Source organism: Centrocercus urophasianus, unplaced genomic scaffold, assembly GCF_019232065.1.
Source record: "Centrocercus urophasianus isolate 14NV4802_14NV808 unplaced genomic scaffold, USGS_Curo_1.0 seq_29, whole genome shotgun sequence".
NCBI classification, from domain to species: domain Eukaryota; kingdom Metazoa; phylum Chordata; class Aves; order Galliformes; family Phasianidae; genus Centrocercus; species Centrocercus urophasianus.
Genome location: NW_024884855.1, coordinates 1091263 through 1106506, shown reverse-complemented (window position 1 = coordinate 1106506; position 15244 = coordinate 1091263). Strand labels below are relative to the sequence as shown.

The 15244-nt window shown below is 46.1% G+C and overlaps 1 protein-coding gene across 6 annotated transcripts in view; it reads right to left on the bottom strand.

Annotated features, from left to right (window-relative positions):
• Nucleotides 1-14633, bottom strand: part of SLX4 (SLX4 structure-specific endonuclease subunit) — a 28145-nt gene extending 13512 nt beyond the window's left edge. For 5 of the 6 annotated variants that reach the window (XR_006170402.1, XM_042827844.1, XM_042827843.1 and 2 more), the window contains exons 1-9: nucleotides 14571-14633; nucleotides 10975-11072; nucleotides 8643-9384; nucleotides 7740-8003; nucleotides 6782-6956; nucleotides 4901-5116; nucleotides 3930-4144; nucleotides 2516-2829; nucleotides 781-1063 (exon numbers count right to left, since the gene is read on the bottom strand). Coding sequence is in view for 5 of the 6 variants with exons in the window: in XM_042827844.1 (XP_042683778.1) it covers nucleotides 781-1063; nucleotides 2516-2829; nucleotides 3930-4144; nucleotides 4901-5116; nucleotides 6782-6956; nucleotides 7740-8003; nucleotides 8643-9012 (1837 nt within the window). In the remaining variant the exon portion in view is untranslated. Of the gene's footprint in view, nucleotides 1-780; nucleotides 1064-2515; nucleotides 2830-3929; nucleotides 4145-4900; nucleotides 5117-6781; nucleotides 6957-7739; nucleotides 8004-8642; nucleotides 9385-10974; nucleotides 11073-13721; nucleotides 13978-14570 lie in introns of those variants that run through there. The other variant, XM_042827842.1, reaches the window with a different exon arrangement.
• Nucleotides 14634-15244: the final 611 nt, after the last annotated feature.

The following is a 15244-nucleotide window of genomic DNA, read 5'->3' as shown; positions in this document are numbered from 1 at the left end:
GTTCAGTTGCATTACTGTATGCACAATTTACATTTATGTGCAGAAATGATTTCCCTCACCCAGGAACCTGTATCTTCATTGAAATCCCAGCACAAGTTTTACAGGACCAGCAATTATTTGCTGCAGCTTAGTTGGAGAAATGAGGAATATTACATCCAAGAGAAAATGCAGGCAGACAGGTGGTCTCATCAACCATGTTCTGTCTCACAAGTGACCAGGAGACACACAGTACACCCTGCTAAAAGCCCAGGCCGTTTTAAGGGGTGACACTAAAAAGTGCAGCTGTGCACTGTGTGCAACTATGAGTGGCAGGTTAGAGCAGATGTTGTGTTTTTTCACCTGTGCAGGTACAGATAAACTTCAGGTCTGTGTACCAATGGACCAACCACCGCTCTTGCATCTCTTGTTTCCAGAACAAGAAGACAGCACACATAACAGAAAGTGTCCAAATAGTCAGAATGAACATACTGGCCCTGTCACTGGATATGCCTGGGCTCTGTGCTGGCAGAAAAGCCTCTGATAACCTTACAGGAATTTTAAAATAAAATGTAGTATTTGCTGCTGGGAGTTCTCAGTGACGGGACTTACGACTCATTTTAGAAACGTCTGCTGATTGTAACTAAAGCTTACTGCAGAGAAATGTTCACCCACAACATCACCTCCCGGATCATCAGCCACCTGTGGATGCTCTCATGGCTCTCCTGACACGATACAACCCAAATCTGGCTCTGTGTAGCTGCAGCAATTAGGGACAGGGCTCAAGAAACTGCCAGAACTCACCTGCCTGCTCTGCTGCACGAGTATGGCCAACATCAAGGTTCCACTGCGTAAGGGTAAGTCCTTCCCCAGCCAATTCAACTAGATCCTGCAGGTTCTGAATATCCTTCTGGCTGTGAGATAAAATCTGCCCACCTCCTTCAGGGCTTGACTTGAATTCATCACAGGTTTGGTCTCTAATCTCTCTGCAAGTAGACTCATGAGAACCAAAGTCAGGCTGAATTTGCTGAGATACTTTTGGCTGATCAGATCCTGCTGATGGCAGAGCATCCTCTGGTTTATGATTCTGATCAAAAGAGGGGAAAAAGACACCAATAAGTTAGGTGCAGTGTGTATTTTTAGAGCTCAGAATACAGTTTCAGAACATCTAGTAAAGAATTACAGAGCATACCTCGGGCTTCCAAGGCAGAAACTGTAATTTTATGAAGGACACTCTAGAGGAAAGATAGCTATAAAGGGAAAAAGGGAAAAGGGAACTACAGGAGAAAATATAGGAAAAGTGGTTTCACAAGGTGCACGTCTGTGCAGGCAACTGGCAAGGAAGAAGAAAGGATGGTAGAAATGTTCCCAATTCAACATCCAAATATTTTATTTTTGCTGAAGTGTTTGGCAAAAGCTGTAGCTGAAGCTGCCCAGGTGCTTCTGTTCTGAGATCTAAAGATACTTTTGCAGTCACAAGTAACCATGCCAAACTTTCACCTCTGAGCTGATATTTTCCAGGTTTGATTTCTGCTTCCCACTGAAAACAGTTTTGTTCATTTCTCAGTAGAAATGGCTTAGCCATTTCTGAGAACGGAAGGAATGAGACAGGCAAACACGGCCCTGATTTTAAAGGTCTCCCTCCTTTTTAAACTTCTCTGGTGCTTTTTGTTTGAGAGGTCGAAAATCCACAAAGAATGGAGTCCCTCTATTATAGCCCTAACAGCAAAAAAACAGTGAAAAACACTGCAATTTGACAAGGGAAAAAGTTATTTGAAGAAGTACCTACATACACACAGTAACTTTGGAAGAGAAGCACCAAACAATCCTTCAAGTAAGGCATATGGGAAGGAAGAGAAGTAATATATTTCCTCTTGGTGAGTAAGTCTGTAGTAAGATGAGAGATTAAAAGACTTGTGTCCCTTCTGAAGGCATGTTTTATAAAAATACAGAGCATTGAAAGAGGCAGGAGATCTGGATGAAAAACAGAATGAAACAGTGGAACTGAAAACAAGATCAAAGCTCATGTGCCAAGAGTCAGTGGGTTGCATAGGGAAAGCCTGAAGTGCAAATGCTTCACTTTACAATCCTGGGCACTCTCACCTTCTCTGTGAAAGGCAAAAACAGCAGTCTTCAGTTTAAACTTTTCACCTAATTCTTTGCTGCCTGAGCACAACACAGAGTCATGTTCCAAGTTGGAGGGGACCCACAAGGATCACAGAGTCCAATCCCTGGCTCCACACAGGATCACCCAAATCCAAACCCTGTGTCTTGGAGAGGTGTCCAAATGCTCCATGAGCTACAGCAGTTTGGGTCAAAAAGCAGGGTAATACAAGCCTTGGTTTCTCTCCAAAAGTAAGGATTGAAAGTTCAAAATCACAAAATCCAACAGCACAACCAGGGGACAACAGTAAAGGAGAACTGAGTATGCAAAGGCAGGGGGTCACATTTAAATATCAAGTGATGCAACAGGAAAAAGTTGCAGGGTGAGGGACCTAGGACACATACAAACCACAGCGTGGACGAAAGAGCGTCCTACCTGCACAGGCTTCCAAGGTTCAATCGGAGGGGTTAACCCAGCAGCATAGAAGGATTCAGGGTCACAGGGTCCTGTCAGAGCACTGAAATTCCACAAAAAGCAGTCCCTGTTTTTGGGCAATGGCAAGAGCCAGGCTGCTTTCCCAGATTCAACCTCCAAAATCCTGCTGGTGGGAAGCTGAGGAGTGGGAGGGAATTCCACCTCTTGTGCAAGCAGCACAGCTAGCCTCTCTTCTATCCTTCTGCGCACCTTCGCTGGATCCTGCAGCAGTAATGGAGGAGGGGTAGTTGGGCCTCTTCTACGTCGCCTTTTTTCTTTAAGAAAAGAAAGAGGAACCCAAATAAACAAGCAGCTGAGCACATAGGGCAGAGGAGCTCACACGCTAGCTCCTTCAAGCGTTGCAGTCAGTGACAACCAAAATGTAGCTGCAGGCTGAACGCAGCCCTCAGCATTTCTGCAAGGAGTCCGAAGCCTCACGTCACCCCTATTGGAGAAATGAACTCCAAAAAAATGGCCTCATGCTTGCACAGCTCTGCTCTATGCTTAAAGATGCCACATCTCTACAAAATCTGACCATTACAGCTGATATTCCTGCAGTGCACCTCCCAGACCCACAGCATGGTGCCTATATAAATGGGTTTCGATAGATCCCAGAGCTGCACTAAAAAGAGAGGGAAAGAAAACAACCAAGCAAATCTATGAAGGACTCTTTTTGTGCATATGCGTGTCATGGTCGCTGATAGTATCAAATCACAGCCCACACAACCACAGCACAGCTGCTGTTTGGCAATCCTGTGTTTTACTACCTGTCTCTTACTAATGCCCAGCCCCTAATCCAACTGCCAGGATGAGATCTGAGGTCACTAAGAGTGAAGTTCTCTATGCAGCACTCAGGACTCTCCACTGACCAGCTGTCTTCCTTTCTAAACTCTTGTACACTGAAAGAGCAAAGCACAGGCTCAACAGCATGTAAGACACATAATGTCTGCTATAGAAAGAAAACAGAGAGAGAAACTGCATCAGTCAAGGCTGCAGTAGGATGAATATGAGAAAAATCTACTGCATGAGAAACAACAATGTTATTTTTGAGTTATTTCTTTTTACTTCCACAGCTTACAAAAATACAATAGCTCACCTTAACAATATTCTACAGATTCAAAACAATCAGTGAAAAAAAAAAAAAAAAAAAAGAAAAGCACGAGATTCATAAAAGATTTCTCTAAAACCAACAGACATGACGCAGTCCTTCTTGGTTGTGTGTGGATTCTACACACTGCTGAAGCTCTTACAGATTAAATAAAATATGAACAGGGCTGTCATCCCTCCTGTATCCAACAGGAAAGTGAAAAGCAGGCTGAGTTACATCATTCCTCCCACAACACAGTCTTTGACATTAATTCACTTTAATACATACCTGATCCTGGCTTCCATCTGATTGGCAAAGCAGCCACTGGTTTCACATTTGTAACTGATTTTGCTTGTTCCTGCTTTTCTTGCTCCAACAGAGAGCGTGACATCGCCATAGCAACCAGCAAATCTTCATCCTTAGTCTCCATTTTTGCCCTCTTCTGCTTGTTCTTTGAGTCCTCTTTGGAGGAGACTTTTCGCTTTGACCTGCTTGGTTGATTGCTGAAATGGAAGAATGCAGCAGGAAGCTCAATTTAGCATGACTGAGTCAGAGACAAGAAATGCCAAGCACTTCAGAGAAGCTGCTCTACTTCATCAGAGTGATCCCCATCTCTGGGATAATGAGAAACTATCTGGAGTGCCTTCTTTTCCAGCAGAGATTAGATTCCTTATTACCTACAGAACCCTGAGAAAACCTTACTTTGAGAAGGTAAGCATGAGACCACAACAGTGACTGAAGTTTCGTGTGTTTTTTAAACACCTGCAATCTCTATCCTGAACACTTTAAAATATGTATGAAAAGGCAACAATTAAACAAAGTTGAAGCAGGATGAAAACAAACTCACAAAAAGAAGAGAAAAAAAAAAGCACTCCCAGTCTGCTGTGCAGCAGCACCCTCTTTGGACTTGGGCCCACATGAGCCTGCCTTGCTTCTACAGTTCTTTCCAAAGACTGCAAGGTCAGTGTCTCTCAGGACAAAGGAACACTTTGCATCTCACTGCTTTTAAACTAAGGGCAGGGTTAGGTTAGATATTAGCAGGAAGTTTTTCATTCAGAGGGTGGTGAGGCACTGGAACAGGTTGCCCAAGGAGGCTGTGGATGCCCCATCCCTGCAGGCATTCAAGGCCAGGCTGGATGTGGCTCTGGGCAGCCTGGGCTGCTGGTTGGCGACCTGCACACAGCAGGGGGTTGGAGCTGGATGAGCACTGTGCTCCTTTGCAACCCAGGCCATTCTAGGGTTCTATTTTCACCACATACCTGGGAAATTGAAGAGGTGCCTCACCAAGCGTGGACACCTGCATCTGCACTGCCTGAAGAAGCATCTGAGGAGGAACATCCATCTCAACAGCACAGCGTTTCAAGTGACTGACTCGGCTTTGGGGGGTTTGGAATTGCTTCCCACAGATGGGACATTCAGGGACTGCTGATTTGCTGGAGGATGACGTCTGTGCTTCTTCCATCTCATCCAGACACCTGTGAGACAACAGCAAAGCTTTACAACTATCCACACTACTTTTTAAGCCCCGCTGAAGACAAGGAAGTACAACCATCTCACATCTTTAACAGCCAAGGAAACATCCCCTAACAAAATGATGTGCCTGCTGCTGTGATGGCTGTGACGTGTAACAGAGAGCTGAACGTTACAGCCTCAGAGGCACATTAACAATATGCTGCTCAGGAGCAAGTGCAAGCAATAAACTTCTTCTAAAACTGTACTGTGTGTCCGTCATCTAATCCCTCTTTCTGCATCCATTCTAACATTCCAGCTAATTTATAAGCCACCATTAAATGTGGAATCACCCTACCAGAGAGGCAGTAAGTCCTTCTCACCCAAAATGTGGCTATTTCTTGTCACTGATCACTTCTGCAGGCATGACCTCATACAGTGCTGAGAAAGCAAGCCACCTTCAAGGCAGACATCTCTCTTGACAATGGCAGCTTTTTTTGCCACAGAAAAGCAGAGTGGTTGAAATGAATGCTGCACTCTAGAGTACTGGACAATTAACTGCTAATAATTTCTGGTATGCCAAGACTGTGGAAAAGTTACAGGTTCTTTTTCCTTCCTCTCCAAAGAGATACGCAGTACCTGTTTGTGTCACAAAGCATGCTATAAAAATCACTCCCTGATTAGGACATAAAGCACAGAACCTGCAGACAAGGGGCTGTATAACAGACCACTCTTGATATCCTAGGACTGGTGATTACCAGTTTGCCAAGACATCCATCCATCTGCAGCTTTACGTCTTATGATGAAGACTGCCATCAAAAAATCCACAGCCAATAACCTTGCAATCTCATTGTATGACCACGTTTAACAGCTCAGAAAGACAATTCTCAAAGTTATTCCTGACACTGGCACTGCTTTGGAGCGTCTGCATTCCCAACAAGTATCTGAAAACAAAAACAGCAGCAGCACCTCCAAAAATGCAGCTGTAGGCAGTGCAAGTGAATGTGAGCTGCTCAAAAACAAGCTGTAGAACTGAGCAGACCAAATCACTCTTCAGCCCCTTAAAGTGCTGACATTAAGACAATACAATTGTTCAAGTGTGCTGTTTCTGATAGCTCCTCAACAGACTGCTAATCTACAAGAAGCCATCTGCACATCATGTATTAACACTATGTGATATTTACAAGTAAGGAAAATGCTCAATTAAGGGCACTGATTTCAGCTTAGTTGCTCACCATTCTGATAAGGCCTTCTCTTCTCCTCTCCACTCTCACTGACAAATGCTGTAATGCAACTTTCCCTCTTTCAGAATACTTTTCCCTCAGCAAACAACTCAGGTGTGCACTGACATGTTAAATGACCTTATGAAAACCATTTTTAGCAAAATAGAGCAAAATATCACTTTGTGGACTGAGATTGGCAGGCCTGCAATAACAGCTCCTCATTACTTCTGCTAGCCACTTCACACTCACAGCCCCTCCAAGGCACTACTGATAAAAGCAGCATTTACCTTAACACGTTTCTGCAGAAGCCCTGCAGGGCGAGACAATCAGCTTCTGCTTTGAGATCAAAGCAACTTGCTAATTCGAGCCATTAAGGTCAGTGTCACCTCTCAGATTACCGTGTTCTGTAATGGCTAAGCTGACTGAACAGGGAGAAGATGCAAAGGACTCATCCTGCTGGTCCCTCACCTGTTAACATGCTGCTCTCGTCGCGTTGAGTTCATAGCTGAGAGATCCTTCTGGCAGATCTGACAGAAGAACAAACCTGCATCCTCCAGGCTTTCCAGGGAATCCTTCTGTGTTTCCTGCTGAAGGGCCAAAGCCAGAGCACCGTCATGCTGCATGCACTGAAGATCACAGAGATCTGGCAAAAGAAAGGAAACGTGATAAGCTAAGACAGAGAATGAAGAACCCTGTATGAAAGGCAGGGAGTTATTACACTTGTCATTACCAAACCAGACACACAGAAGTCAGCTCTACAATCTTCCTCCTGTACCTTCACATCTCTTTTCTCACAAGGTAATGTACAAAACGCACTCTTTAAATAACACAGAACTACTCTACTCTGGGAGCAGCAGGTGGCATTCATAGCACATCACACTGCCAAGGCAGGTAAGCTTTAGCTAAAGTTGCTAAGAAGAATTGGGGTCTTAAACATAACCACACAGATTTCGTGTTGATGCAGAAAGAGGGCCTTGATATGAAATAAACAAACAAATAAACGAGTGAAAGCAGAGCAAAATTTCTGTGAGTTCAGTTCACCTGCACAGAACATACTAGCTCTGAAGAGCTCTTGGTGGGCTACCAATGATGGGGTCATTCTGTGAGTCATATTCACCTCTCAAGGGAAGGATGACACAGTGGACTGACCCCGTCAGAACTTCAACCTGCTTCCAGGTTCAACTAGCCCTCCAGAATGTAACATGAGATTAATTCAGGCTCAGGAAGGAGCTGGGAGAAAGGAATGGACAGTCCTTCAACGACTGAGAAAGCAAGTTTTCTAAGAGATTTGGAGTGCTGCATGTGCAATGAGCCACTGGGCTAGCTGGGAACAAAGCCCAGGAATCCGGGCTCCTTCTCAGGCAACCATTCTAACCAACCCACAGCACTTTTTCTGCATGTACAAAAGCAAGGAGGACAAACTTACCATTCTCTGCTGAGTTCTGCTCTTGGCTTTCACCAGCAAAATCTCCGCTGGTTAAGGACTTTGGCAAGCTACAATCTGTGCTGTGTTTTAGCTGATCAGGTGCCACTCTCTTGAACTGCTGCATTCTCTCCACTACCAGCTCTGCCACCCGCACCTTGGCGCCTGTGAGAGGTGGAATCTTTGAGGTGGGTGAGGAACAGGTCCCTGGCTGTGTCGCAGGATGGAAAGATAACGTTGTTTGGGAGCAACCACTCCGACTATTTACTGGAAGGGGAAAGAAACAGCAGAGCTTTACCAGTCAGTCTTAAACACATCCCTGAGCTGCCCAGAGAGCTGATGGGAAGCCAGGCTAAGCCAGGCTCAGCTTTGCAACACTTATTCTTAGACAGAGAACTGAACAATGTGTTCATGTTCAGTGTATTATGTGACTCTGTGATTGATAACCACAGTAACAGTATCAAGCTTTCCTGCTGCAATGCAGTTCAAATACCTCTCCATCCCCTTCAGAGAGGAATATTAAGGAAAACTTTGTCTGAAGGTCATTAGGGTCATTAGTGAGAAGAACAGGTAACACAGCCCTAAAGCCCTGTTCTTCCCAATGCACAACGTCCTGATGGCTCCTGATATTCTTTGCTCTGACCTCCACAGGCGTTTTTCTAAATTCTGACACTGTGAAAATCACTGAATCATGACTTCCTAATAGATTCCTTTGTGATAACACCACATCTGAGAAAAGATGAACCATTTTACATCATCTATACAGAGCACACTGTTGGGTTAAATGCCTAAATAAGCCTACGTAACTAAGTGCAGATGGAAACTCCTTCAACAGTGCTGCTATTCGTCTTCTCCAGGTGAAGAGCTCCACTCTTCTCAGTGTATTTTCTGTTTTGGTTGACTCACCTGTCAGAGTCCCCTGGCTACAGTCACTGGCTGTGGAACTCAGCTGGCTGGCAGGGAAAGGGCTTCTGCTTCCATCCCCTTCTGAAGTGTCACCACTATTGCAGGCCGCAGTGTCACTGTCTGCTTTGTGCCCCAGTGTTTGTATCCTAGGACCCAAATCCTGAAGCAAGCTTTTTTGCTTTGCAGATGGAAAGAGGTGATGGTTTTGGCTCTTAGCAGCAGCTTTGCCTCTTCTTACTCTGCTTTTTGCTGCAGTATTCTTTGATCTTTTCTGAGCCCTCTTTGCTGCCTCAGTATCCCCAGATTTTTTCTTCCCTTTACCCAAAAGATTTGCCCACAACTCTTTAAAGTCATTGTCCTGTTCATCCATTGGCCTGCAGGTTCCAGTAACGCTGTTTTCTAATGACACTGTGTGGACTGAAGGAGAGCAGAAGACATCAGAATCAGCTCAGGTGTGCATCCTACATGACCTTTTCCATCCCCTCAGGGAGCTCCGACCTCCAGAATTCACTGAGGTCAAAACAGTGGGCATTTCCTCATCGTTCCCGCGGTTCTTTCTTCCACACTTAATTCGCAGCCATATTCTCTCTTCACAGACCCCACTTGCCTTCACATATACTGCACTGACAATCTGGCTCTTCAGATGTCTCTAGACCATAAAGTAAACACTGCAGTTTGTGCAGAGCACGCACAGGTTCTTCTTGGTATGCTACAGGGCTTCAGAAAGACACCTAGGAAAGCCCTGAAACAAAGAAATACACAAGGGGGTTATGTGGGGTGTCATATACACATGCAGGATGTGAAAGGGCAGGGGAGAACCAAATTTGTCCAAAATAATAATAGGACAAGCATGTACTGATTCAAACCACTACAGCTATACTACAGCCAACACAAGCCACATGAGGAGAGAAGAGGAAAGCTTTGAAAGCACGCATCTGATACTGGGTGAGCTTCTGCCAAGGGGCTTCTTCTTAAAAATAAATTCATACTTACACTTGTGACAGTGCACCTGTAACAGGGAGAGCCTCACTTCTTTCTGAGAAGTAAATAAAGGGAATTTCTTGCATTTCAAGAGGGTTTCAAGGACAAGTCTTAGAAAAACTCTATCTGGCACGTTCATCTTTTCTGGCCCCCATGGCCTGCTCACGTTCAGCTCCAGCTCCCCTGCTAACACTCAACTCCTCCAGTGAGTACACAGTAAACTACAGCACTAACCATGTCACATAGACTGCTGTCAAACACACAAGGTAAACAGACTAAACAAATGATATTGCAGGGTTTCTTCATCTTTTTCAGCTATAAAAAGCTATACTAGCTATGAATTACTTGGAAGAGCGCTAGCTGTAATATCCAGATGGAAATGTCATCAATCCCCAGGCAACATTAAAACTAGATCTCTATTCTTAGACATTTTGATTGTCCTCTTCTTCCCAGTCCTAAGCTCACTACAGTTCTGGCTATTTTATCAGAGGTTTTATACTGCTCCCCAAACCTAATTCTTTCTAACAGAGTGTTTCACTTGGAATGGCAGCAACTGTAGCTCAGTTTCTCCAGCAAAGCTCTGGGCACCGAAAGTCTCAAAGAGGAGGAAAAACACAGGCAAGATTGTTTTCTCAAATGGTTTGGCTGCAGACAGGCAAGGCTGAGGAATGCTGGTTACACACTTTCATGGGTCAGCCTTTCCTATAAGCAATTACAGATGTTAATGGATTTATTTTTTTTAGACATAGCCTCCTGAACGAGCAGAGGATTTTGCTGTGAATCTTGGAGTCATTTCCTGCCAGAGAGAAACTGAAGTTTTATGTAGCCAGTTCATAAATTTCATTTTCCTGGACAGAATCTTGGTGCAGTTATTGCTGTAAATTAACCTTTTTCTTCTAAGTAGGAGACAGTGTGTGCAGAAAAATAGAATCTCACATCCTCCACGGCCTTAAATACTTCTCACAGACACACTTGTACTGTCAGCTTATTTACAGCCAGTGCCTGACAGTAAATTTTGAAACAGATCTGCACTTTTGTGTTTGCAATCAGTGTTCAGTGCCCCATGAAGACCACGTCAAACACAGAAACAATGCAAAACTAACGAACAATTTATGTCTTATTCTTCCCTTTCCAGACTTGCATGCCCAGGCTCCTGCTCTGCATCTCAGTGTTTCCGATGCTGCTACTGTCGGTGTGACCTGACAGCCAGTTTTGGCATGAGTTTGTAGAGCTGGAAAAGTAATGGATTTGAAAATAATTGCTCTCAGTATAGCTTTCAATTCACTTTGGAAGGATTTAGGACTCTACAAATCACAGAAGCTGGTCAAATAAAATAAATGCTGGCACTTACCTATCTACTTAGATGCCAAATCTTCAGCTGTGCCCGTCACGTAAATGAGGATCATCAGATCAGAACAAAGCAAGATCAGTAAGAATGGAAGATGGAAGCTGACAAACGAAAGGAGAAGGTGAGAGTTAGTGTACACTGCACTGATTGCTCTTCTTCATCATAGTTCCAGGGTGTGAGAGGAGGGAGAAGGAAATGACACGTTCCAATGGTGCTGTGTTTTGCCTCTGGCATTGACCTGTGTAAGTAAGGAGGAGACCTGCACACGTCGCTCAGGTCTGCTCAGCCCAGCACCACTGCCCCAGTGCCACGTGCTGAGAGCCCAGCAGGCAGAACGGGTCGGATAGGATGGACAGAGCCCTGAGCAACTGCTCACAGCCAAGGGTGGGCGAGCAGAAGCTTGGACCAGAGACCTCCTGAGGTCACCTCCAGCCCGAGTTATTCTAGGATCCTTCAAACAGCCTGTCATAGCCTTTCCCATTTGGGACTCATTTTGTTTCCTAGAAACTTTCTTGAAAACCAGAATGGCAACATTTCATTCTTAAAAAATCCTCCAGTGTTCAGTGTCATCATCGTCCATCCACACAGCACGCTCAGCCTTTCTGATCCTGCAGCTTTTATGGCCACAGGCATCTGCTGAACGAGCTCCCAGAGAAAGCAACACTCTTACATCAGGTCTCTTTCCCTTCTTACTTCATTGACTGTCTGTTGATGAGACAAGCAGCACAGAAGCTCCAAATCTACTCTCTTTAGACCACTTAATACTTTATTAAATAATACGTATCACATCTTCCAGATTCTGTTCTCTAAAATAGGAGTCCTTCTATTGTCTCATTTCCCAGGAGAATCCCTCCTGGTCCCTCCCCATCCCCATGAGTATTCCCTGAACCTTCACAAAGGATTTCTATGTAAACTGTATTAATTTGCTCTTTCTTTCATGGTTTGCTGACGAATTCAAACCATCCCACTGAGACAAAAACATACAATGATGGACATCCCCAAAGAACTCCACGATCATTTCAACCACTTCAATAAGGACACTTTAAACACTGACATGTTTGCAATTACTTAGTTCAGTCTCAGAATCCTTCTAGGAAAAAAACAGGCAATATATCTGTTACCCTCCCACCTTCCAGAGCAGCTTCTCTCACCAACTGAAAGCAATTCTAACAGCAACCCAACCACCTGACACCACCTCTCCTGAACTTTCAGATCTGCACCACCTGGGCCTGTCTGCTCACTGCTTTTCAACTGCCCACTTGGTCCACAAAGAGTTCTCCTGCCTTTTTGGTCCCCAAGAATATGTCACGATGGCTGGGAGCAGAGCAATGCTAGGTGTGCCTCAACACCACTTGTCCCTTCTCCCCTTCTGCCCCAAAGCACTACACATCATCCCCAAGGGCTGACCCCAAAATTGTTTACTAACAGAAGGCCCCACACTACACCAAAAGGAAAGTGCCATGCTACGTTGTGAGCAATTTCTTGGTCTTCCTAACAAACACAAGAGCAATCACTCTTGTAGGGATTACTCAGCACTGGGAAGTAAGGCAAAGACCAATCCAAGCGATTTTCATTTTTCTGTGACAGCACAAATTGCAGCATCCTGCAGCAGCCCCTCTCCCCACGGAAGAAGCAGCCTGCCAGGCTCAGCATTCCTGCCTGCAGCGTGGGACCCCCATAGCAGGAAACACGGGGCATGTGCTGCAGGATGGGTGGCACCTGTCTGAGCAGGAGCACCTGCTCCCACTTCCTCCAGCAGCAAGATCAACTTAGGAGCGGTCCTGGGCCTGTAAGGCAGGCCTTGATTTAAAGGGAAGTCAAAGAACAGGAGGACTAAAGCAACCGTTATCTATCTCCACGGTCTTCAGAAGCAAGTTAATTGCCATGGTGTATGGATCTAGGGTGCTAATTACAGTGCTGGCAAGACACTGGGATTCATGCTGTTAAGGTGGCACTGGAAGTTTTGTTGCCCCATCCCCTTTTTTTGAAAGCTGCAGCCTGAAGATGTGGAGGTTGGTAGTGAAACTCTGGGTCGTGCCAGTCCAAACACTGCAAAGGGAAAGAATTTCCGTAGTGTTTGCTCTGGAAGCCACACCAGGAAGATAATCCCTAGGGATTTTTCCAGACCAAATCTTATAATAAAAAAATCTTCCTATAGGTTCCCAACGTTTCCCATTCCTGATGGAGAGCAGCACGGCGTGTCCACAGCATAATTTCTGGAATTTCTATAGATTTCTTTAAAGATTCCTCACTAGACTCTGTGCTAAGCAGCACCTTCATCACACACACTGCTCCACAAAGTCACAGTGCCAGAACTGCACAGGGCAGGTTCTCTTTGTCTGTGGAAGCACAATCCCATTATTACTGAGGACAGCAAGGAGGAGAAAACAACCGAGTGCAGAACAGGCATTCAAAGTCAGGTACCAAGCCCCAGCCCTGGCCCCTGACTGCTTTCCTGTGCCAGAAAAGGGTAACAAAACCAGATGTGGAAGCATGTGAAATGACAAATTATTGCAAGCCTATATAAGCAAGAAAATGATAGCTAGGAACAGGTTGTAACAAGCAACCTTAGCACTGGCCAGTGTCCACATCTGCCTGCCACCACCCCTTACGTTACTTTATATCCCATCAGGGTCCTGTGCTCACGCTTCTCAAGTCTCTGCCTCCCCCTGCTAGTGCCTGCTACATATGGTAAAGCACTTCAGACCCAATAAAAACTCCATCACACGTTAATTTAAGTCGCTACTTACATGACAAAATGTCCCTCTACATTTTGGACGCTGTAGAAACCAACCTGAGTTTATAAAAGCCTTCGCCAAGAACAGATTTTTATTTTATACCTCCTAAGGAAGGATAAAGGGGAAGTAACGTAAAAATAAAGAGTAACGGTTGCTCAGGTGCAAATGCCCTCTGCTTGTATGCAAACACAGCAGCACGCCAATCAGCGGCACACGCAGCTGGGGCTCCAGAAACGGGTACTTGATAGGACTGAAATCAACAGGAAAGTTATTGATTTAAACAGAACCCAAACCAAAGGACTCGACAGCAACATACCACAGCGGTTCCAGTAAAGGGAACAGTACTGAGTAAGCAGTAAAATTACATAAAATACACATTCTGCTTAGAAAAGGGCTTTCAAGAAGAGTCCTTGCTGTGCATCAAAACAAGGAATTAAAAAAAAAAAAGGGGGTATTTCTATTGGCAGGGTCGGAGCTTTTGGAAGCAGAAGCCACAGCTCCTCACACTCTTAACTGGGAGTCCTCAGAGGGACGGCTGGGGGGTGAACGCCCTTCCTTCCAACAGAGCCCAGCACTGGGCCATTAAAGAGGAGCCGATGACTCGGGACCGACAGCCGCAGCCCCGCACATCCCGCTCGGATCTGTTCCCGCCGCCCGGCCGGGTGACGTCACCCCCCGCACCGCAGTCACCCCAAAGGCCGACACCGCCCCCTCCCCGCCGGCAGGTGGCGCCGCGCCGACAGGTGGCGCCTCAATGACGTCATGACGTCGCGCCGTCCGTCCGCCCGCCGCCACCCCTGAAGCGCGGTTCGCTCGGCCCTGCCCGCACGGCCCGCCGCCCCTGCCCGGCCCGCCGCTGACCTCCTCGCCGCGGCACGGCGAGCTCCCGCCGCTCCTCGCGCCCCACCGCCACGACGGGCAGCACCGCCGCCCAGCCGCAGCGCATGCGCGGGGCGCCAACCGTCGCCCTTACTCCGCGCCGGGCGCGATGCGCATGAGCGCGGCGCATGTCAGGATGGCGCTGGCAGTGCTGCGCATGCACAAACGGTTAAAAACGCCGCACTGCGCGCATGCGTGTGGCCCTCCCGCCACTGCTTGCTGCGGTGTCGAGTGGCCCTCTGCCCCCCACAAACAGCCCTCCTGAGGCGAAACACGTGTGTACGTGTTTCTACACTGCCTTTGGATTTTATTCCATTATGGGAGCAGAAAGAAACAAAATCACTCCTGGTACCACCTCTTAGGCGCAGAAGCAGGGGTGGAGGTCACAGGCTGTCAGTTACAGTCAGCTATCCTGAAAGCCACCACCACACAGCACTGCTGGCTGTGCGCAGTACCGTGACTCCTTCATGCATTACAGATGCGCAGCTGTACCTCGCTCCCTAATTTGACATAAAATAAATGGACAACATCATAGCATTGCCTGTTTAGAAACCTTACAGCACACACACAACAAAACTGCATAAAAGTTAAAGCAGAACACGCAGCTGGGACACCATGCTTTTTCACTTCCAGCAAAGCAATTTCTTTTTTAAGCT